This window comes from Tupaia chinensis, unplaced genomic scaffold, assembly GCF_000334495.1.
Source record: "Tupaia chinensis unplaced genomic scaffold, TupChi_1.0 Scaffold000175_1, whole genome shotgun sequence".
Lineage (NCBI taxonomy): Eukaryota > Metazoa > Chordata > Mammalia > Scandentia > Tupaiidae > Tupaia > Tupaia belangeri.
Window position 1 is genome coordinate 959,308 of NW_006159650.1, and position 25,248 is coordinate 984,555.

A 25,248-nucleotide genomic window follows, 5' to 3' on the forward strand; every position below is an offset into this window, starting at 1 on the left:
GTGCTGGCTCCCATGAGGCTGACTTTGTGCTTAAACCCTGGACGCAACAGCTTGAAAAACATACCAGGCATGAGTGCATCATGCCCCAAACCCTGAGAAGACAATGGAGAAGGGATTGCAGTGCAAGCATCCCTCTTGGGCAGGAATTTGGGGGGAGGGGGTGTACTTTATTTTCTCACTTTCTCTTTGTCTCTCTTCTCCAGTGAGCACATGTGCCCTATAGCAAAGTTTTTTTTAAAAAAAGAGTTCAGTTGAGTAAGAAACAATGATCACACTTTGTAACAAGCAAGTCATGACTGTTGCATCTACAAGAGGCTTCTTCTTGGCTGGGGAATGGTGGATGACAGTGAGTGGGGAGTGGAGGCAGAAGAGGGAGGGAGGGAGAGAACACTGGAATGAAAGTAACTTGGGAAGCATGACTGTTAGCTTGTTAACTCTAACATGCCTCAGAGTCCCATCCCCTCTCCACCTCCTCATTCTGCCAGTTCTCCAGGAGTGCTTGCTCTTTCCCGTGCTATACATGTGCAAAAACTGTCATTTGCTGACCTGAGTATGAGAGTCCAGGAAGTGCTATAGTTATCTCAACACTTTATATCAACATAGTACCAAATTCCAGAAATTATTATTAAAAAGAAAAGCCAAAATATTCCCATACATTGAAATATACATCTACCTAACCTGGAGTCCCACACGAGAAAATACCTAAACACGGTGCATCTGGTTAATTTTAGAGTCTTGCATTCCTAAAACACTGGTCCCACATCAAGAGAAGATGATTTTGTGATGTACTACTCTATAACCATACACTATCCTCAACATAATAAAAGAGTATTAAGTAATACCAACTAATCTGGGAGTTGAAAAAATTTCATCTGTCTTCTACTTTTTAACCTTTATTCATAAAGTCCATGAAAAAGATGGGAAAACCTCAATAGAAGTAAATTTCAAGCACCCAAATGGAATTACACAGTCCTTAAAAATGTTTAAGAGAACCAGCAGATGGCATAATGGTTATGTCGCTGGACTCCCACATGGCCGACTGCCTTCCAAACACACCAGGCACATGTGTGTTCATGTCCAAAATTCCAAAAGGAGAATGGAGGAGTTGGGATTGTGGCATGGCTATCCCCCCTGCGGCATTAATTTCTCACTTTCTGTCCCTCTGTCTCTCCAGCAAGTGCACGTGCCCTATAGCAAAAAATCTCTCAACAAACAAACGAACAAATGTACAGGAAAGGAGCACACCAAACCAGGTTTTCAAAGCACAAAGCTCTAACTTAATCCAATCTAACACACCTCCCATGCCATTCAAAGTTGCTACTGTAATGCCCCTGCAAAACATCTTAAACTAAATGCTTTACACTGATTATAACAACACAAAAGTAAGATAATAACCTGAACAATAATGCCACCTGTTACATAATGTTTTTCCACAGTGCCCTTTTTTCCAAGGACATCCCAAAAGGTCTAAGAGACGCAAGACACGAGGCATATAAACCTCCCATTAAGTAAAATACACATCTGTGATTCGAGAACTGTATTTACCTTCTCTTCCTGCGTTTTAATTCACCAAGCACCCCTTCCACCTCGCTAGTGGTGACTCCACCCGCTCCTCGACCACTGGCAGAGTGAATACGCAGCACAACCGAGTTCACCACGCAGCTGAAAACGAGGGAGGTCTAATCAGAACTTACCCGTCCAGAAGACTCATCGTGGTGGGAGTCACTTCAGCAAACAGAATCACTTTGCCAAGTTGCCGGGTCTGCAGATTTTGTCGATAGATTTCCAAGTTAAAACTTTCTGATGAGAAGGCCTCTGTGTCAGTAATCACAGGTAGAGAAGACGGGGTTATCTCTACTTCAGGCGCACAAGATGAAACAAACTTAAGAGAGAGTTTGCTGGATTTTATTATTCCTTCAGGATCCACGTGTGTACCAAGCCACTGCATAAGAGGATCCCGAATCTCCTGTCGTAAAGGAAGAAATGAGAAGGCCATAATTTGGCATCATGTTAATGATGGTAGCTTGTCCATAAAATGCTATTTGGGTAATATAAGCACTTCCTAATTCATGAACAATAAAAGCTAGATTATGGCCCAGCCTCAGTGGCACAGGCAGTACCATGCCCTGCACAGTATCAGAGCCATACAGGAGGCGCCAAGTTCAGGTCCTGCGGTGACCTGAACACTCCAGGCACCCGTGACTCTGGCTGGCTGGAGAGCCTGGAGGTCAGGTCAGGAATTACAGCATGGCAAGACCTCGTTGAAGGTACCCTTCCCTCCCTCACTCATTTCCTCCCTTCTTCTGGTCAATAAATTTAAAAATACACTTTTTAAAAGAAGCTCAACTAGCTGGGGCCAGCAGGATGCATAGTAGTTAAGGCGCTGGACTCCGACATGGCCAACCACAGTTCAAGTCCTGGACCTGGCAGCTTGCTTTCTCACCTTTCCTCTCTCTCTGTCTCTGTCACTCTATGGTGAGCACATGTGCCCTATAGCAAATTAAAACAAACAAACATAAAAGAATAAATAATAATTTTTTAAAAGCTCAATTAGCATATTTAGATATACTAATATATCCAAACCACTATGCAAAATACTAAATATACTATACTATGAAAATAAACTGTTCAGAAACCAGGATCTAAGAAAATGAGTACAACTCCTTAGTATACTTTCCATCCTATGGATCATCCTGGACTCTCTCAAGTCCCCTCTACACTTCTTAAGTAATTCTCTAGTCCCTTGTGCATTTTAGAGAAAATGTGTACCTTCACATTATCACCCCACAGGGAAATTCATAATCCTATCTGGAAAAAAAAAAAAAAAACCTAGGTCAAAGAAGTGACCGAACGCAAAGCACTAAGATGCAGGGCACTCGCCCCCATCCCCAGGAGAGGTCTCACACGACCAGACAAGATGAACACTGGTCACCAACAAGGGAGGAACACATTCCCACAGAGGGAGAGTAATGCGGCATCTCGAGCTGCCCCAAATGCGTGTCCAGAGAGGGGAAGGAAGGCAGAGCCTAGAAGTGCCATGTCAGACACAGAGCTCCTGACGCTACCCCCAAAATCACAGTCTTGGAACACCGAGGAGGCAGCAACATCCACCCCAGACCCCAAAGTCCAAAAGACTTTCCTCCAGGATAGCCCATGATGAGCTGAGTCAGGAGGCGCCATCCCCAGAGGCCTGCTCAAAACAGTGGAGAATCTGTGGTCTCCGTCAAACTGTTATGTCACGCTCATACAAACACTAAGCCTTTCAAAACAGAAGAGACAGGGGAACCAGCAGTTAGCGTAATGGCTATGTCGCTGGACTCCCACATAGTCGACCACAGTTCACGTCCCAGATCCGGTGGCTTAAAACTCACGCCGGGCACGTGTGCGTGCGTGCCCAGGATCCCGAGAGGAGAACAGAGGAGAAGGGATTGTGGCGTGACCATCCCCCCTGGGGGGTGATTTCTCGCTTTCTGTCTCTATGTCTCTCTCTCTCTGTCTTTCTGGTGAGCACACACGCCCCATGGCGAAAACCTCTCCAAAAAAAAACAAAAAACAGAAGAGACACATCCCTCTCTGGACATCAGAGGTGTGTCCCAAAACTCCCTGTGGCTATAGAGAAATGGCTTCAAAGATTCAGTTTAATTCAACTAAATTCAATTAAGCAACCTTTAAAATTCACTTCCATTTCACAGAAGAGATAGGAACAAGTGAAATTACTTCAGAAGGAAGCAATCAAGGAAACCCCGGAAGTGAGACATTTTACAGAACAGAGCAGCCTGTAATTCAGTGAGTGAATGTCATGGAAACGGGGACAGGACTGAGGAGAGACTTTAAGGGGGACTAGTTATAGGTTAGAAGATACTTAAAAGACAATAAAATGCAATGAGAGTTTTCGTTTTGTTTTGTTTTGTTTTTGGAGAGGTTTTTGCTATAGGGTGCATGTGCTCACCAGAAAGACAGAGACAGAGAGAGAGAAAGCGAGAAATCACCCCCCGGGGGTGGGGGGGATGGCCACATATCAATCCCTTCTCCTCCATTCTCCTCTCGGGATCTTGGGCACGCACACACATGCGCCCAGCGTGAGTTTAAGTCACCAGGTCTGGGACTCAAACTGCGGTTGACTGCATGGGAGTCCAGCAACATAGTTATTACGCTGACTGCTGGTCCCTTGTTTTGTTTTGTTTCTTAAGAGAGATTTTTGCCTGCTCACAGGGGAGACAGAAAGAGACAAAAAGTGAGAAATCACCCCCTCAGGAGGAATGGCCACATGGCAATCCCTTCTCCATTCTTCTGTTGGGATTCTAGGCACACAAGCACACATGCCTGGCCTGAGTTTCAAGTCACCAGTTCCAGGACTCAGACCGCAGTCAACCACATGGGAGTCCAGCGACATAACCATTACACCATCTGTTGATTCTTTATTGGATCTGATCTGAATAAGCTAACTGGAAAAGACATTTTGAAACAATTAGGATAATCTGAATACGTATTAGATCACAAAAAGTTACTGTCAGTTTTAATAGGTGTGATCATAGTACTGTGGTAATTTAGGAAAACAATTTTGAAAAATGTATGTCCGCCATGGTATATATAATTTACCCTCAAAACAGATAAACAAATAGGCAAAATGTTAATAACTGTTAAATACAGAGGATGGGCATTTGGGATATTTGTTGTTACACTAATTCATTCTATTCTTGTTCATGTTGAGAACTGCCATAATTAAAAGTGAAAATAAGACAAACACAAAAGTGATGTAATAGTCATAAGCTATTATAAAAATAATAAATTTGACAGAAATATTTTGGCAACCACTATGGTTTGAATGTGTCCCCCCAAAATTCATGTGTTGAAATTTGGTTGTGCCAAGATTAAGACAGTGAAAACTTAGTCTGACTATGGTGTTGAAAGGTGGGCCCTTTAGGCGCTTATCGGGATTAGATAGGCATCAGGGTGGAGACCCCAAAATTGACTCCTGCTAGCTTTATAAAAAGAGGAAGAGACCCAAGCACATGCATGCACACACATACACACACACACAAACACACACATAACATCTTGCCCTCTCCATGTAATGTCCTGCACTACCTCAAGACTCTGCAGAGAACCCCCAGCAAGAAGATCCTCAGGGCGAGCAGGTTGGGTAGTGGTTAAGAGACTGAACTCCCCATGGCCAACCATGGTTCGAGTCCTAGGTCCAGCAGCTTGAAAATCACAATGAGCACATGTGTACGTGCCTAAAATCCCAGGAGGAGAATGGAGAAAAAGGGATTGCAGTGTGGCCATCTCCCCTGGGGGTGATTTCTCACTTTCCTTCTTACTGTCTTTCTCAGGTGACTGCATGTGCCCTATGGCAAAAACCTTTAAAAAGAAAAAAAGAAAGAAAAAAAAAAGAAGACAACCTGCATCAGATCCAGCCCCTAGACCTTGAACCTCCAAAACTGTGAGCTAAGGAAACCTCATTCCTAATAATTCTCATAAATTATCCAACGTGGTCTGAAGTTGTTAGCAACAGAAAAGCAGACTAAATAGTAACCTCATCATTTGGCCAGCCACTCAACAGATGTGAATGCCAACAATGCTGGCTGCCTACCCTGTGGCAGGCATTACCCTAGGCTCTTGATTGAGCACTGAACAAAGGGGCCAAAATTCCTGTCCTCTGAGGGCTTATTCTCTTGTGCAAGAGTCAGATAATTAGAAAAACATGCACAATACTAGAAAGTTGAACAGTGAAAAGATCTAAGGAGAAAGACACAGAGAAGAGAGCTAAAAAGGCTTGGAGGCAGTCACTTTAGATGCAGTAGATAGAAGACCTTAAAAAAAAGAGGAAAGCTCTGGCAGAAGTAGGGGAGGGTGCTATAATATAATCCATAATCTTGTCATTTGTGTTTATTTATATAAAGGGAACCCAGGGAGGAGCAAGAGCAGAGGCTGCAGGAGGTAAAGCGCATGACCAGAAAACAGCAAGAAAAGCAGGCTGGCCCAAGGGAAGACAGAGTGCCCAAGCCAGAGAAGCAGTGGCAGTGCAGTCCACATTGGAGCAGGTGCAAGAGGGATAGTAGATATCCCTAGGAGAGTCTTGGTGCCAGGATCCACCCCCAGCCTCAGCCAGCCCCAGATCATGAGCACATTGGCACATTCAGGTCTCCAGACACAAACCCGGAACCTTCTCATGTGGGTCAGCCTCACAGTGTTCAAATTTACTGCAGCGCCACCATCCAGCCCCATCCTTGAGGGTTTTGAGGAAGGGAGTCGGATGACCTGACTCCATTATAGCCTGATCCGCTCTGCTGTGTTGAAAGTAGATTGAAGGGAGCAAACATGTGAAACCAGAGAGGCTGGTTCTATTAACAATCACTTAAATTACCTCCAGAGTGAGACCATGCTGCCCATGGTGTGGAAGGGCAGGGCTCTCCATGAACTCTGAAGTAGAGACAGCAATGTTGGCTAATAGCTCATATTTGGGATGTTACAGGAAATGAGGAGTCAAAAATGAGCCCAGGATTCTGGCCTAAACACCTGGAAGGACAGAGTGACCCCTGGAAAACTGTGGGAAGAGCAGGTCTGGAGAGGAATGAGGTGGTCGGCTCTGGGCAGGTTAGGTTTGAGATATCCGCTAGAATTCCAATAGAAGCAGGATATGTGAGTCAGTTCAGGGGAGAGGTCCACAACATGGATGTGAATCTAGGACTCTTCAGACTGTGGGTGAGTATTTAAAGCCAGGAGAAGAGATAAGATCAATGAGGGAGTGACTACAGGTAAAAAGAGCAGAAGGCAAAGGGCTGGTATTCATTTTCAGCATATCTTTTTGAAGGACACAATTCAGCCAACAACAGGGCTCAGTGCCTAGACGTTGGGGAGACGAGAAAGGGCCTGCCAAGGAGACGGGAGATGAGAGAAAATCAAGTATGTAAATGGGCGGCGGGAGGCAGCGGTGGGTGTTTGCGGGAGTCCTCAGAATCCAGTCAGTTTTGAAGGCAGGAAGAGGATGACAGGCCTTTCAGAGAAGGGCTGAGAAGTAACCACTGGACTTAGAGAGGAGAAGCTCTCTGGACTGCGAGGAGAGCAGTTTCAGAGGCATACGGGGGCCAAAGTCTGATGGGAATGGTGGAAGGTAAGAAACTACGGACCCCAAGGACAACACTCTGGCAAAGAGCTCCCCTTCCAAGGAAGGAGAGAAATGGGACAGTGGCTAGCAGGAGGAATGAGGCCAAGACGGGGTAGTTTGGAATGGGAGAGCAGCAGCACGTTTTCTCACACTGGTGTGGGTGGTCTCATAGTCCTAAGAATCAGGTAAGTCAGGTAAGGGGCAGGACCCTTCCCAAAGGCCAGCCTTGGGAACCTGATGGCTCATCCATAGGGACAGGCAGAGCTCATGTCCTGTGTCCCCACTGGGTTCCAGCTGGCTCTCACCCCTTACTGGCCACACAGCCATATAGGACAACCCTCATAACTGACCAGGCTGCAGGGAGATGGGAGTCCTGGTGCCGGGGGCTGGCGAAGTCACCTTCTCATTGCTTCTGTTTTCTTAATGAACAGCTAAGAAAGAAAAGGACCAAGGAGATGTTGGGGGTTTGAGGAGAGAGGGAAAAAATATGACACCAGGGAAAGTGAGAAAACAAATGCAGTGAGAAAATCCTGTGGAAGCATTCAGGTCCTCCGAAGGTCACCAGTCCTGAACTCAGAGAGAGCAGTCCACACAACTGTGGGTTTCTATTCAGCCATGCATGGCCTCGCAGCCATGTGGCCAGGCACAGAGGAGGCAGGGAGCTGAGTATGCACATAATGCACCAGAGACTCTTCTGGGCCAGCCAGGTGGCATGGCAGTTAAGGCGCTGGATCCCACATGGCCAACTGTGACGTTTGAGTCCCAGACTCAGCGGCTTGAAAACCATGCTGGGCATGTGTGTGTGCATGCCTAGAATCCTGAGTTGAGAATAGAGAAGGGATTACAGTGTGGTCATCCCCCGAGGGTGCTTTCTCACTTTCTCTCTTTCTCTTTCTCTCCCTGACCCCCCAAACCCAGCATGCACATGCGCCATATAGCAAAAATAAAACAAAACAATAAAACACAAAAAACAGGCACTTCTGGAAACAGAAAGGCAAATCCTGCCCTGGCCTCCCGAGTGGGGAAGAGAGTGAGAAGAGCAGCCAGGACTGAACAGAGCAAGACAGCACCTGAGAGAGGAATGAAGCACCAGGAAGAGGTGATTCTGCTTAAATGGGGATCAGGAAACTGGTCTGGGAGAGGTCAGGGTCCAGGGACCTGTGAGCTCCATGAAGCGCTAGCTTTCAGCCTGGACACCAGAGAGTGCTGACATACACTCTCCGTTCCCTTTTCACCTTTACTTCTTTAATACTGGGTTGTCAGAAAAGTTATGACACGTTTCTGCATAGACAATACACATCATGATTTTCCCAACAACCCAATCTCTTAGAAGAAACTTCAAAAAGTTCATGGAAAATGGAATTAAAGGGTTTATGTTGATACAAAAAAATTCTTGAAATCCATGCATACTTTTTTCATAACATGCATTTTCCATGAACATTTTAAAGACTGCATATTTATTAGGAGGTTCCAGTTCTCATTTGCTATCGCTTACAGTCTCTGTTCTGAGCAGTGTACTCGGTTCTGAGCACATTCTGAAAGATTATGTGAAAGAGGTACATATAAGGAGGAAACCCAGGGCCGGCCCTGGCATGGCCACTAAGTTCTGTGCATAGGGAGTCAGCTTCCACGTGGTCAACTATGGCCTGAATCCTGGTCATGGCAGCCTGAAAAAAATGTGTGTGCGTGCATGCATGTACACACACATGACATGCCCAAAATTCCGATGAGATGAAAAGAAAAGAAAAGAATTGCAGTGTGGCCATGCCCCACTGAGTGCTTTCTCCCTCTTGCTCTCTGTCTCCTTTCCCTGGTCAGCATACACTCTGGAAATCTTAAAAAAAAGAAAGATTGCTCATTATTTTAATTTATTTTGCAAATGTATACATCTCTAAGCATTGCTTTCAAAAGCAAATCATTGGAAATCTAACATCGGTAATTAGGAGACATAACGATGACGCAATCCCTTCAGAATCTGGCTTCCAACTTGTATGTAAACAAGAATAGATGATTAAATTTGGCAAGTCTGGTTGACCCGCTTTGCCAAAGGGAAGTGTATATTTAAATAGTCTGAGTGGGTTTTCTAAGCACTTGTCAAACTTGGTTGCACTGATGCATGTACACATCTGTCCTTCCTCCTGCTTCTACTGTGGTACTGTTTTAGAGACACAGTGGTACTCCACACATATTCTTTAAATAAATACCATGTAGATAGCCAATCTGGATAATTTACCTCTGAGGCTACTCCCTGACTTATTCCAGCCTTGAAATTCTTGATGGTAGTTGTTTCTATTTTTTGTTTCATCCTGGTTTTCACTGACTTTGAATGGGTGATTCATGTTACAGGCATCTCTGAAGTTAGTGAAAATTGGAGAAATGTTTACTATCTAAATTATGTTGCCTCTCTATTCTTGTGGTTTAATTTATTCACTGATATCTATCTTTAGCTTGTGTGGTTCCCTGGTGATATCTAACTGTCCTGGGGGAAAAAGACAGAAATTCGAATCTGTGCTTTCTTTTTTAAGGTTGCTGCCACAGGGTGTGTGTCTCCAGAGAGACAGACAGGGAAAGTAAGACACCATCCTCCAGGAAGGATGACCATGCCACAATCCTTCCTACTCCGTTCTCCTGTCAGGATTTTGGGCACGTATGCACATGTGCTTGGTATGACTTTTCAAGTTCCAGGACTTGAAACCACAGAGCCGGCCATGAGGGAATCCAGCACCTTAACCACCATGCCACTTGCTGTCCCCCAAATTTGTGCATTTTATGTCTTAAAAGTATTGACCAAAATTGTAAGTGCAGCATTGGTTATAACTAATGGCCAGATTTAAGTTTTGGGGGTCATCTTTATATGTTGTTTATTCATTCTTTCTTCTTCCTCCGAGACAAGAGTGTGGTCTTCAAAAGATCATGGAAAAACTAGTATGAAAAAGCTAGAAATGACTTCAAAAGTTTTTTGTACCAAAATAAACATTTTAATTCCATTTTTTTCTACAAACTCTTTGAAATTCCCTCATACATATAGGCAAAAGGCTAAGCTCTATTTGATTATTAAGGCAGCGTGAAACTGCTATTGAAGAAGAAGGTTATGGATCATACATACCAAGGCACATGGGCTGATACTGTAGAAACATCACCGCCACCCGCCAAATCTAGCTAACACTTTGAGCTCAACTACAGAAGCGCGGCTAAAACAGCTCCTACTTTAGGAAGGTGATTCTGACGCTTGGACCCTCCCCATCTAAGTTAAAACTCTCTTTCAAAAACTCTTAGTTACTTTCAGCACCTAGCATAATCGTAATTATGTAACCTGTATAGCTATTTATTTAATGTCCACTGTCTTGGTGGAACCCGGATTCCATAAAGACAGCATACACATGTTCCCATCTTGATCTTGACTGTAGCCACGGCACCAGGTCTGGCAAACAGTGCCTGTTTAACAAGCATTTGCCTCATAAGTGCATATCAAGTTACTAACCAAGGAAAGCTCTACAGGGGACACATAGACAGGTATATCAAGAGGTAAAACTCCACAAGGACAATGATAAGGTATGGCCTTGACGTGGATGCATGATTTCAAGACTTGGTGTAAAGCTGCAGCAGTCCAAGACGGTGTGGGGTAACTCCACAGAGAGAAGTACAGATGATGAGGACAGAAGAGTCCAGGAATGGGCCACACATAGCCGTCGGGCTGATTTTCTGTGAAAGTGCTCAGGTAAGTCACTTGAGAAGAATCCTCTTTTCAGGCCAGCTGGTGGCATGGTGGTTAAGGAAGCTGGATCCCACATGACCAACTCCACAGTCAGAGTCCTAGACCTGGCAGCTTGAAAATCATGACAGGTATTGTGTGTGCATGCCCAAAATCCCAGGAGGAGAATGGAGGAGAAGGGCCATGGGGTAGCATGGCCATCCCCCTGAGCGGAGCTTTCTCACTTTCTCTCTACTCTGTCTCTCTCTGTGTCTGTCTCTGGCAAGCACCGTACCCTCTAGCAAATTAAAGAAAGAAAGAAAGAAAGAAAGAAAGAAAGAAAGAAAGAAAGAAAGAAAGAAAGAAAGAAAGAAAGAAAGAAAGAAAGATCTTTTCACATATGGTTGTTAAAACAATTGAATATCTACATGCCAAAAAAGGCCTTGATCCTGCTGTGTATACAAAAATTAAATTCACATGAATTGTAGGTAGATGTAAATGTAAAACTATGAAGCTCCTAAGATAAAATACAAGAAAAAGCGTTCTGACATTGGGATAGATTAAGCTTTCTCAGATGAAACAAAGAAACATGAACATAATAGCAAAAGGAAAAAAGAAAAAAAAAAGATAAACTGGACCTCACAAAAATATTAAAAATTGCTGCTCTTCAAGATAATGTTAAGAAAAATGAAAAGACAAACAAGAAAATGAGAGAAACTATTCTCAATACATATATATCTGATGAAAGACTTGTATCAAGAATATAAGAGCCAGCCAGAGGCATGGTAGTTAAGGTGGCGGGATCCCATAAGACCAACAGCAGGGTTCAAGTCCTGGACCAGCAGCTTGAAAAACATGCCAAGCACTTCCGTATGTGCCCAAAATCCCGAAAGGAGGGCTAAATGGATAAGGAACTGCAGCAGGACTGTTCCCCATGGGATGGGAGATGCTTTCTCACTTTCCTCCCTCTCTCCCTCTCTGTTGACTCCCCCCCCACTGGAAAGTGCACATGTACTCTGAGAAAATCAAATACACATGTACAAAAAAAGAACTCTTAAAACCAAAACACCTTAAAACACAGACAAAAGATTTCAATAGACACTGCCCAGAAGAAAACATCAAGTAGTCAATAAGCATATGAAAAATGCTCAGCATCAGGAACCAACAGTTAGCGTAATGGCTATGTCACTGGACTCCCACATAGTCGACCGCAGTTCGCGTCCCGGACCCGGTGGCTTAAAACTCACGCCGGGTATGTGTGCGTGCGTGCCCAAGATCCTGAGAGGAGAATGGAGGAGAAGGGATTGTGGCATGGCCATCCCCCCTGGGGGGGTGACTTCTTGCTTTCTGTCTCTATGTCTCTGTCTGGCGAGCGCACACGCCCTATTGCGAAAACCTCTCCAAAAAAAAAGAAAAAAGATTAAAAAAAAAAATGCTCAGCATCATGCAAATGAGCACAAATGAGGGGCCAGCAGATGGCATAGTGGTTAAGGCACTGGGCTCCCTCATGGCCGACCGCAGTTTAATTCCTGGACCTGGTGGCTTGAAACTCAGCTGGGCGCGTGTGTATGCATGCCCAAAATCCTGAGAGGAGAATGGAACAAAAGGGATTGCAGCATAGCCATTCCCCCAGAGGGGGAGGAGTGTGATTTTTCACTTTGTCTCTCTCTGCCTCTCCAGTGAGTCTACACGCCCTATAGCAAAAATCTCTCTGGAAAAAAAAAAGAAAAAAATGCTAATTAACCCACAATGAGATACCACTAGACAGCACTTGAATGGTTACAATTTAAAATTATGACAAGATCAAGTGTTGACAAAGATACAGAGTAACTGCAACTCTGGTATGTTACTATGAGAATGTCAAAGTAGGACAATGATTTTCTAAAACAGTTTGATGATTTATCAAGTTAAACATATACTTCTCACATGAATGAGAAATTCCACTTCCAGTTATTTACCCAAGAGAAATGAAAACACGTATACACATAGTCTTAAACAAAAATGTTCATAACAGCTTTATTCATAATAACTAAAACTTTGAACAACCTACATGTCCAGTAACTGGTGAATGATAAATTACAGCATACCCGGAGGTGGGAGGTGATAAGGGGAAATGAACTCCTCGAGCAACAGCCTGGATGCAGCCAGATGGCTGAGCAGCAGCGACGCGGAGCTCCACAGCGCTGCCCCCACATGGGAAGCTGCATCTCAGGGCCTCCTGCTCGGCGCACACACCTGGCCACAGCCCTGGTCGGCTGACGCGGGGAGTACATCACAGCATGAAGACCCTGGGAATGCCCCCCTTCTCTCTTTCTCACATACAAATAAAAGAAACAGAGAAAACCCAGAAATATATAATGCTTAAAAAAAAGGCAGACAAGTACATCCTGATTCCGTTCAGATGAAATTTCAGAAAAGACCAATTTAGCAATCTATAGTGAGAGAAAGCAGATCACTGGTTGCTGAGGCTGAACATAGGGTGGGAGAAGATGAGAAATGACCATGAGAGGGAACGAGAGAATCACGTGGGATGCTGGGAATGCCCCACATTTTATTATAATGGCAGTCACACAGGCATATGCATTTGATCAAGCTGTACACCAAAATGGGTGCATTCCTGGAATATAAATCATACCTGCAAGACATTGCTTTTCAAACAAAAAGCAAGCAGGCCTAGACCCGGTGGGCCACGGAGAGTGCACAGGTAGTACCAGCACTTGGGAGCTGAAGGCTGCATGGGAGGCCCAGGTTTGGTCCCCGGGATGACCTGAACACAGTGACACTGGAGGTTAGAGCCTCCTGACACAGGAAGATCAGGTCCAAAAATACCTGCCTTTGGAGATCAACAGTAGCACAGCAGTAACAAGGTTCCATGAGGCTGGCCCATGTAGGAAGGTTCCAGAAACCTCCCTCAATATTTCAGGAGCACATGTGCCCATGATCCAGAGCCGACTGAAGCTGGGGGTGGACTGTGGCATGAAGACCCTGTTGGGGGTACCTCTCTGTGTGTCTCTCTCATTTATGGGAGAATGAAATAAACCTTTTTAAAAATGTCTACTTCCGTCTCTCTTCTCATTCAAAGGGGGAAAGAAAGCGAATAGCAACAAGCTTACGCAACACTAAACAATAAAGTCCATGCGTCCATATTTACTGACGTGCAAGGCAGCGCCAGCATCCCTGCTGCTGGAGAGAGGGACACGCACCACCACACCTGGTAGAAATGCAGAGAAGGTGAACACATCGCAGTAGCTGCTATAGACAGGTGAGCCCGGACTGGAGGCCATGGTGCGCAGCGTCACATGTCAGAGGTGCTCCACCTCGGCTCCTTGTCCTCTCTGCTGACTTCCTCATCTAACAGGGTTCGCTGTGCGAAATGTCGTCACACCTCTAAGTCAGCGCTCCATTCAAATATACATTAGTCTCCTTGTGTGTTTGGAAGCTCCTACTCCCAGGAATTTCCAAGTCAGTGCCCCTATCCTATAAAGGGTTTCTGGCTCAGAGACACATTTTCCTCATCGTAAATAATTAGATTAGCTGCTCTTGGGTCCTAACATCGTAAGTTGCTAGGCAGCCAGAAGTGGGTAAATCAGAAAATGAATCATCAAAGACATGGCACACAAACCCTTTTTGTGGGAGTCTCATTCTTAGTTACACACTTCCAAGGAAACAGAAGCAAATATTCTACTCGTATGGACTTTGCATGAAATAACCCAATTCTTACTATTGGTATTACACACACAAAGTATCCATACGCAATTGCATGCCATTCAGTGTCTTCACTCACATGATGAAGGCACACAGCACAGCAGACCTTTATCATCAAAAGAGAACTAGCAGGGCTATTTTTTGTCCTGACCTCACTTAAGACAGGGCATGCTCACTTGGCTACTCAGAACCCCAGTAAGTACCAAATGAAGCCAGGCTCCAGGTTGCATCTGCTGTAGTCCATACACGGGCATGTGCCACACCGCCTGACCAGCCCCCAGCACAGACACGCTGACCCAGTGTGGTCTGTCCAACCTTGCCTTACTCTTCCGGGTTTCTATTGGCTGGCCCTGCCTCCTAGCTTGGGATTCTGACACCCCAAGGCCCTTGCTCCTCCTGGTAGGGGCTCGGCCTCTGACTCAAAGTACTGTCACATCACACTGAATGGACCTGAAGAGGCTTCTGCTTCAGTGACACACATGGCTGTCACAAACACCCACATGGGCCAAATGTGTCCAACCTGGAGCATGTGCCATCTCGCCCCCCAGCCTTGAACCAGTTGCTAATAGTTTAAAACTGAGATAGTTCACATGGAACATCCCGCTTACTTTGAAGAAACAGCTACCTTTCCCACACAGCAGTACCTGGCTGGGGTGAGGAGTCACCTTCATTCCATGGGGAACACACTGTCCCTAAGTCAACAAGCCCCCAACCAGCCAGATGCCCCGATGGGCAACTGGGTTTGAGACCACTCACCCAAGCACCAAGCCTGGCACTGATCTGGCAAGTTCTCTGGGGCTCTTGAGACGTTTCCTTCCAGTTAGGTCCATCTCAATCATTAGAGTGAGGCTAGTGACCTGACTCTCAGAATCAAAGGGGTCGACTTTGGTAGTTCCTCCAAAAGTTAAACAGAGCATTAACATGTGACCCAGCAAGTCCTTTCCCGGGTGTATGTACCCACCCTCAGAAGGGACTAAGGGACCAAGGGACAGCAGGGACTAAGCGGTAACTCATATGCCAATATTCAAGGCAGTCTTACTCACCACAGCCAGAAGTTGGAAATAACCCAAGAGTCCATCAACAGATGAATGGACAAATTGTGCTATATATAGCTAAGGGAATATTATTTAGCCAAAAGAGAATGGAGCTCACTAGAACATGGAGGGATCATGAAAACATTATGCTAAGTGAAATAAGCCAGACACAAAAGGACAAATACACTTATATGTCACGTAAGGATGGGGATGCACTCTGAAACTCAGCGCTAGGTGATTCCTTTGCTGTGTGAACATCACGGCATGTGTTTGCACGGACCTGGACAACGCTGTGTCCTCCACATCAGGGTGTGTGGGATAGCCTATTGCTCCGAGGCTTTAAACTTGTACAGTATGTTACTGTATCGAGTACTGTAGGCAACTGTAACACCATGGTAAGTATTTGTGTATCTAAATGTATCTAAACATTAAAAGGATAAAAAAATTAAATTGTTATAACTTTAGGATGCTAATATAATTCCCATGGAAATCACAAAGAAAATACCTCTGAAATATATACAAAATTAAATATTAAAGAATAAAATAATTCCACTAAAAAAAATGAAAAGCTGTTTGATGATGAAGATGTGCACAGGAATGTCTTTGTCTTGACTGATACGCATGGTAACTATGCCGGAAAAGGAAAAGTTACACACTGTAAAGATATATGTGATTAGGGAACCAGCAGTTAGTGTAATGGCTATGTCGTTGGACTCCCACGTAGTCGACCGCGGTTCATGTCCCGGACCCGGTGGCTTAAAACTCACGCCGGGCGCCCAAGATCCCGAGAGGAGAATGGAGGAGAAGGGATTGCGGCGTGACCATCCCCCCTGGGGGGTGATTTCTCGCTTTCTGTCTCTATGTCTCTCTCTGTCTGTCTGGCGAGCGCACGCGCCCTACAGTGAAAATCTCTCAAAAAAAAAAAAAAGATATATGTGATTAAATGTAACATAAAAAATAATAAAATTTTTAAAAAAGAAAAAAGAAAAGGTACAGAACAATAAGGTATAAAAGATTTTTTAAAATGGTATGTCTGTAGAGAGTACTTTTCACCAATAGCGCTTGTAAGATTGGAAGTTGCTGTAGGTGAGTGGATCAGGGAGTGGTGAGTGACTGTGAAGGCCTAGGCCACTACTATACATTCCTACAGACTTTATAGACATCGTGCACACAAACTGCAATAAATTCATTAGACTTTTTTCTTTCAATAATAAACTTTACTTACTATAACATTTTTTACTTTGTAAATGTTTTAATATTTTGACTCTTGTAACAACACTTAGCTTAAAACACAAACACACTACACAGAGTATAAAAATACTTTCTTCTGGGGCCGACAGGTGGCATGGTAGTTAAGGGTGCTGGATTCCCACATGGCCAAGTGCAGTTCAAGTGCTGGACCTGGTGGCTTGCTTTTACCTTTATCTCTCTCTCTGTCTCTATCTGGTCAAAATAAAAAATAATAACAACAAATGGAATTAAATAAATTCTTTTAAAAATACTTTCTTCCTTTACATGTTTATTCTATTAAGTTCTTTCTATTTTAAAATTTTTTAATTTATTAAACTTTTTTGTTAAAAACTAAGACAAGCACACACACTAACCTTGGCCTATGCAGGGTCAGATCATCCATATCACTGTCTCCCACCTCAACAGCTTATCTGGCAGGGCCAAGATAAACAAAGCACAGGGGGAAATGGTGCGATCGAGAGACTCAGTAAACACAGGATGTACAAGGGAACTTCAAAACATTCATGGAATATGAATATTATGCAAAAACTGTGCATGGATTTCAAACAATGTTTGCACCAAAATAAACTCTTAACTTTTAAAAATTTGCCAGAAAGTGTATAGACTTGGTAGAGAGAAAGAGAGAGAGAAAGAGAGAGAGGGAGCACCACCCAGGGGCATGGTTATACCGTAATTCCATCTCCTCCATCTCTCTCTCCTGTCAGGATTTTGGACATGCACACGCACACACCCAGCATGTTTTCTTTTTTTTGAGAGATTTTCACTATAGGGCGCGTGCGCTCACCAGACAAACAGAGAGAGACAGAGAGATAGAAAGTGAGAAATCACCCCCCAGAGGGGATGGCCACGCCGCAATCCCTTCTCCTCCATTCTCCTCTCAGGATCTTGGGCACGCACGCGCCTGGCGTGAGTTTTAAGCCACCTGGTCCGGGACACGAATCATGGTCAACCTCGTGGGAGTCCAGTGACATAGCCATTATGCTAACCCTCCAGCATGCTTTCAACCTGCCAGGTCCAGAACTTGAACCTCATGGCCATCCATAGGAATCCAGTCACCTTAACCACCAAGCCATGGGTTGTCCCAGTACTTACTTTAACTCTGTTTTTCCATGAACTTTGTGAAGTCCCTCATATGAGACTATTGCTGGTGTAACACAGGATACTATTATACAGTAAGTTTCTATTTTTATAAGTAGGAGTCCACTCTGAATAATAGAAAGTATAGGATAGCAAATATATAAACCAGTAACATAGTTATTATCAAGTACCGTGCACCACACGTAAATGTATGCACTTCACTTTCATACAACCAGCAGCACAGTAGGTGTGTCCATCACAACGACAGATGAATAAAGCATTGTGCTATGATGTTATCGTGGCTATGGCATCGCTGGGCAATAGGAATTTTTCAGCTCCATTACAAGACCACCATCGTGTACGCAATCCTTTTTTCTTTTTTTTTGGGGGGGGGAGAGGTTTTCGCTATAGGGCGTGTGCACTCGCCAGACAGACAGAGAGAGACATAGAGACAGAAAGCGAGAAATCACCCCCCAGGGGGATGGTCACGCCGCAATCCCTTCTCCTCCATTCTCCTCGCGGGATCTTGGGCACGCACGCACACGCGCCCGGTGTGAGATTTAAGCCACCAGGTCCGAGACGCGAACCGCGGTCGACTACGTGGGAGTCCAGCGACATAGTCATTACGCTAACTGCTGGTTCCCCTCCTTTTTTCTTTTTTTTGGAGAGGTTTTTGACATAGGGCATGTACACTCGCCAGAGAGACAGACAGAGACATAGAGACAGAAAGCGAGAAATCACCCCCCAGGGGGGATGGCCACACCGCAATCCCTTCTCCTCCATTCTCCTCTTGAGATCTTGGGCACGCACGCACACGCGCCCGGCATGAGTTTAAGCCACCGGGTCCAGGATTTGAACTGCGGTTGACTACATGGGAGTCCAGCGACATAGCCGTTATGCTAATTGCTGGTCCCTGCAATCCTTTCTTGACCAAAACAAAATTATGCGGCACGTAACTGTATCACATGTCTCCACTTGCATAAAATATCTAGACCAGGCGAATTCACAGGAATAGAAAGTATCAATAGAACAGAGGCAACCAGGAATTAGAAGAAGGGATAAACGAGGTGTTACTGGTTAATGGGGACAGTGTTTCTGTGTAGCATGATAAAAATAATTCTGCAACTATGGACCAGCAGGTGTCATGGTGATGGACTCCACACGCCTGACTGCGGTTTGACTCCCAGACCCAGGAGCTTGAACATCATGCTAGGTACGTGTGTGTGTGTGTGTGTGTGTGTGTGCCCAAAATTCAAAAGGAGGATAGAGTAGGAAATGTGGCATGGCCGTCCTCCCTGGGGGTGATTTCTCACTTTCCCTCTGTCTCTGTCTCTCTCTCGATTGTATATATATGTATATATACATATATATATATAAAATATGTACATATAGATATAAAAAATCTTTATCTCAGGTGTGTGCATGCATTTTATGGAAAAAATGAAAATAAAAAATCCGGAGGAATGTTTACACAACATTATGGAAATAATTCAAGTCCCTGAACTGCAGACTTAAAGATGGCTAAGAGAGCAAACCAGAAGCTCCCTGTCTGCACAGTGACCTCCACGCCCCACGCTTTAGCCTGCATACTTCCTGCACGGGCCGCCAGGGGTTCCTAGGCCTGCCTTGGGTTCCCTCTGACCTGCCCCAAGTGTCACCAAGAAAGGTCACTCGAGAAACTTCCCAGAACAAATGTCTTTTCCAGCAACTGTCCATCTAGATAGAGAAGGCCTTGGCAACTGCTCTTGCTAAATAATTTGTTAAGCTTATTTATCTTAAGAGAAAGGGGGAGAGAGAGCGAGCACCCTCAACAGTCCATGTGCCGCGATCGACCCCCGGCTTCCACTGTCCTGTCATGGGCACGCACACGTGGGCCCAGGGTGTGGAGAAAGGCCTAAGGACACGACCCCAGACCTCTCAGGTGGGCCAGGGGCATTGCCCGCACCACTGCCTGGCCCCTCCTGTGAAATGATCTCTAAGTTCTATCTAGTCACAAACTCAGCTGCAGCCACTGTGTAAAAGCTGCTGTTGGCTGCGCACCCGTTCTTTGCCAAACTCTGCGCCAGGTGCTTCAGACCAGGATCCCCACTCCTTACCAAGTGGTACCCCCCAAGGAGAGGATGCGGAGCCTCCAGAAGTGTAAGGGTTTGCCCAAACCACACAAGCACCAGGTCGCAGAGACACAGTTTAAACCCATGAAACCAAATCTGCCTGGCTCCCTAAACCTGGCTCTAATTCCTATCCACAGTCCTCAGGAGTCTTACCTAAGCCAAAATGAAGCAACCTAGGAAATGCCTATTATGGCCATCAAAATGCTCATGATATTACGAGAATTAAACAGCAGGGATGGTGGCAGATCTGGTGAAACAGGACTGTAGGAGCGAGAGGATGGGGCCACTCCCGGGCGGTGAGCAAGAGGGGAAATCCTTGACCTCTCCCACTGCCTACCTACCAGTTCCCTACCAGTGCAACCTCATGATGGGAGTCAGCCAGCACTTAGAGCGAGGGAGGCCAGGACAGGCTGACAGGCAGACAGCAAGGGCACCCACTGGGAGAGCTGGCCAGGGAGCTCCCTCGCACAGACCATCCGGGGACAGCTCTGACTTCTGCCTCAGCAGCGATATGAGTTCCACCCATCCTGATCCATCACTGGGACCTGGACCAAACCTGGGGTGGTGATTCTACACCCCCAAATCATTTGCTGTGGACGTCATCGGATACCTGAATCCTCAAGGGCTGAACTTGTCCCAGTCACTTCTGGATCCACAGCACCCAGGACGCAGTAGACACTCAATAAATGTCTGTTAAACGGTCTTCCTTTCATTGTGTAAAGCGAGAGCTCAGGCTCGGCTGCTGAAAGACCCTGGATTTACTGCCTTTTTTGTTACCTGCCAACTAGCGAAAGCCACAAAAGGCCAGAGTGGAACAGTAATAGCACGGGAATGAATAAGTCTTTTCTAACAAGGCTGGTTTTATAGGCATCACACCTCTACTGGGCCAAATAGGCTCATTGTGGAGGCCAAGCCTACTCTGCACATGCAGAGACCAAGGGGAGAGCCGCGGACGAGCAGCTCTAGAAGAGAGGGCGGCTTCCTGGGCGCGGGTGCAGAGCGCCGGCCGGCAGCCCCCACAGGAGACGCAGACTTCCACTCCCAGGGATTGCGCTGTGGGCTGCCCGTCTGCAGGAGCCTCCAGTGCCCTCACTGAGCCTGCCCACACAAAATGCCCACTATGTGCAGGGTCCAGCACAAACAGGCGACTGACAGAGCAGGGCCCGAGGTTGGTGCCAAGCCCAGGACGCGAGTGGGCCTGGCCATCGCACCCACAGGAGCGACCTGCTTCGGAGTACGCGCCCAGGCTCTCCACCCTCAGCTGTCTGCCCAGCTTCTTTCAGCCCGGCCTGGAACTCCCTAAAGCACTGGGCCTAGAGACAGGTGACCCGCACGTGGTCAGGCCCATACACCTGCGGCCGGCACTGGGACTGGGGGCTTCAGTTTTAACATGAGAAAACGAGAACATCCTCTTTCATCAAAACTGAGCTTCAAGGCTCAACGTCCAGTTTTCCATGAAAAGTCTCAGTTGAAACTTTAACGTCATGCTTAGGATTCCAACATGAAATACAGATACCATGAGAGGGACAGAGGTGACAGGAGGAGGACGGTAAAGAAGGCCCAGGGCTTTCTTTGGCAGTCTCTGACTTTAGCAAATGTTCCTCTGTTCATCTGGTTGTCACCATGACACGCCAGAATACTTGAAGAGGCTTCGGGAACAACACATCGGGGCCTATTGGGCTTGGGGATGGGGGTGGGCGCAGGCGTGCAGGGAGTAGGCCTTCAAAGCGGCCAAAGAAGTCACCATTTCAGAAAGCACACTCACGTGCAGGAAGAAACGGCCTCGCCAGTTTGCAAGGGGGCTCGACGGTATCTACACTGGAAACCTTAGTAACAGATAAACCATTCTACTGTGTCCTCAAACTGCCTCTTGTCAGTCTCCCTCAGGCTCCTCCACAGGTGATTGTCCAAAGTGCTTCACACAGTCGTTGCAGACCTCCTGCCCTTCCTGGGTAAGGGGTGGCAGAGCCGGCCAGGACAGGCAGCCATTCCAAGCTGTGGTTGTTTACTGCTGGCTTGTTCCCAAGGCCTCTCACGGTCTCAAAGGGCACAGGAGCCAAGGAAGTGTTTTATAATACATTAGTAGGAAAAGCTGAAACATTTTCAATTGTATTAATTCCCATCCTGAGAAAGAGAGACAGAGACACAGAGAGACAGGTACCTTCAACTTGGTACCAGTCTTCACACCATGACCCCCCATATTTGCAGCCAGCCCAGATCACAGGCACAGACTTAATGCACACTCAGACCCTGGAATGCAGACTCAGGACCTTTCCGACATGGGTCCTGTCGTGCCATCACTGCACCCACTCCTGGCCCCCACAAGGGCTTTAACAAAATGGGCTTACTAAACACTTACTCTAAGCAAAATACTGGGAACGAGACACGAATATCGACAACATATGGTCCTGGCCTCCGAAAGTCTTGCATCACAGCCGAATGGAGCGGGCAGGTATTTGCACAGACAATGCACCAATTGTACAGACTCGAAACAGTCTTCTGCAATTCCTACGGAGGGCCAGCTGCTGATGCAGGGATTGAGGTGGCTGGATCCCACATGGCTGACTGTGGGGTCACGTCTTGAACCCAGCAGCTTGAAAACCATGCTGGCCGTGTGCATGCATGCCCAAAATCCCTCCAAGAGAAGTGGAGGAGAAAGGACTGTAGCATGACCATGCCCCTTGTGGGGTGCTTTCTCGCTTGCGCTCTCTCTCTCTTTCTCTCTCTCTCCCCCACCCTGTCACCCTCTGGGGAGCACAAGTACCCTTTGTCTAAATAAATAAAAATATATATATTTTTAATTCCTATGGAAGTGACCAGAAATAAGGTTCCACATCACAATACTTGGGTTAGGAAAGTAAAAGAAAAAATGTAAATCCTATACCCATGACATTGTCATCAGTGGAATTTTCCCGGGTTAGGAGTAGAATCCCTTTGATTAGCATAAAAGATAAATAATTTGTCCTCTTCTTTTCTTTATATTCTACAATTTAGGACTTTGAAAATATCGTATTATTCTATGAATGCTATACGCATGTGATTTTATGCATGCTGGCTCATATGAAGGTGGGCTATGCCCCTCGTCACCAGGTGACAACCAGCCATACGGGGCCGTCACAGACCAGGAGGCTCCTGGTTTTACTTCAAGTAAACAAAACAATATGCCCGGGGTCAAGTGAAACTAGTGCCTGTCTCAACAACTCCTGGAAGCAAAACTGCCAAAGTGCTCTTGTGAATAACTCGCGATAAGCTCTACGCTTTGTGTTTTACTCACAGGCAATAGCGCATGTCTTCCAAAAATCAAAAAGACCTTCCCAGGAAAATGTGGCAACACGTTAACCAGTCGTCATCTAGGTGAAGGTGCACTAGTTGTAAGATTTATTTAATAATTTTTAAAACTTTCCGTTCATTTTTCAAAATAAAATGTTGGGAAGAAATAAAGGGATTTGCCTTAGAAACTGTCCTCTCATGCTGTCACCAGCTCGAAAATTGGCTATATGTTTTTGTACTAATGCTAACCTTGGAATTATCAAAGATGCAACCTCTGTGAAAAGTCAGAAAACAAATTACAACAAAGAACACTTTCTAGCCTCTCACATCTCAGTTGGGTCTGAATAAGCCCGAGCATTGTCTGTGGCCACTCTGGGCAGGAACACCTCCCTGAAGAACCAGATCTCCATCATCCTGGAGCCGACCCTGCAGAGGCCCGGATCTCAAACAGCCCAAACGCAGGACGTCCTTTCCCCGAATGCAAACCCCAGTGCGCTTCATGAAGCTTTTCAGTATATGTGGAATCAGTGTATTAATAACAGCTTATTGGCACTGAATGAAAAACGCACAAGTCTTAATCTTAGGTCTTGAATTCCATCCAGGTTCGACGTAATACCTAGCTGGAAGGGCTACCGCCGTCAGCCTGCTCGGTGACTGGAGGCTGTGTAGTGAGAGCTGGGTTTTGAAACCAGGATTGGTAGCTTAACAAAATTTACTGGTTGTAGAAAAAGTAAACGTGCCTCGAGGGAGGTGAGCTCAACCTCACCATTCTGACAGCAGCCCCTGGTGGCCAGTTTAGTAAAAAGTGTTGGCTCGGATGCTGAAAGCTGTGACCTTCCCCTCTTAATGAAGGTCACTGCAGGCAGACAGGCCATCCTAGGTAACAGCTGGGGGGTAATTAGAGAAGCAGCAGCAAAACCCCAAACTCAGGTGTACCTTTGTGTCATATAAATTGCCAAGTCACTAGATGACTTGTCTCTTTCATTAAAAATAAAAATACTCTTTCAAAAGTAGAAAAAATACTAAGAGAATGTTTTTAAAGTGCTCGCCACAAGATAGATAATACCTAGTTGAGCCATAACTTCACTCCTTAGTTGTGTAGAAAAACCTGCAGATATTTAAGAAGCAGGGAGTCCTGCACAAAACAAAGCACACTCTGCCTCCTTCCCTAGACAGCCCCACACGGAGCACTAATTCCTTGTACTGAGGGCCAGAATTCTTACTGTAATGTAAGAAATTGCTCCATATGGCAGAAACTTCTAGAAAATGCGGCTACCACTCATTAAGTAAAATAAAACATTCAAGATTCTAAGTGAAGTCTGATTTCTAGTGCTACAGACTCACACCACTTCAGTAGATATAAACAGAAGAACGTTCAGAGGCTGACAGTTCGCTTCAAAGGCAGAGAGCGTAAGCAGAAGCCACACGCTTCGTAAGGTGCACTCTTTTCTCGGCCATGAGAGAACAATCTGGAAACAATCTGCCGGGCAGCTGTTCTCATCAACAAACTGTTTATTGTAAAAAAGTGGCTGGGTCAAAGGCTAAACATCAACCTGAACCGAAAGCATACGGAGCAAAAATCAATACCGTCCCTGCTAAAGAAACCCAGGGTTCAACATGCAGAAAAGAGAGAGTGAAAAACGCATGTTTTGCTTGCAAGGGCAAGGGTCGGAACAAAATCCCGCATCCCAGTGTGCGGGGTTGTTTTGCGTGTTCATGCAATTGGCTATCTGCTGCTATTTCAGAGTGGTCTAAGCAGGGCTGAAATGTGGCATCCCATGTTCTTCCCCTGGAAAGTTACAGTGGTTTATGTGCATCCTTTGCTTCCTTCTCACATTTGTTTTACAAGGGAACCAACATACACCGATAAGACAGCCCGTCTTTAAGGACACCTAACGAGACTGGAAGGGTGACTACGTTAAAACCTGTGAAGGAAGGCTTTATTTTAGGTGTGACTTGTATTGTGGTTATGTTTCTAGTAGAGCTCTTATCTTGTAGGGA

At 45.6% G+C, this 25,248-nt stretch overlaps 1 protein-coding gene across 1 annotated transcript in view; it reads right to left on the reverse strand.

The window, feature by feature from the left end:
* HLCS (holocarboxylase synthetase) overlaps positions 1-25,248 on the reverse strand; it is a gene marked incomplete at its 5' end in the record, with an annotated part of 233,007 nt that overhangs the window by 181,043 nt on the left and 26,716 nt on the right. Inside the window, 1 exon segment of the mRNA XM_027770951.1 lies at positions 1,695-1,966. Coding sequence (XP_027626752.1) covers positions 1,695-1,966 — 272 coding nt within the window.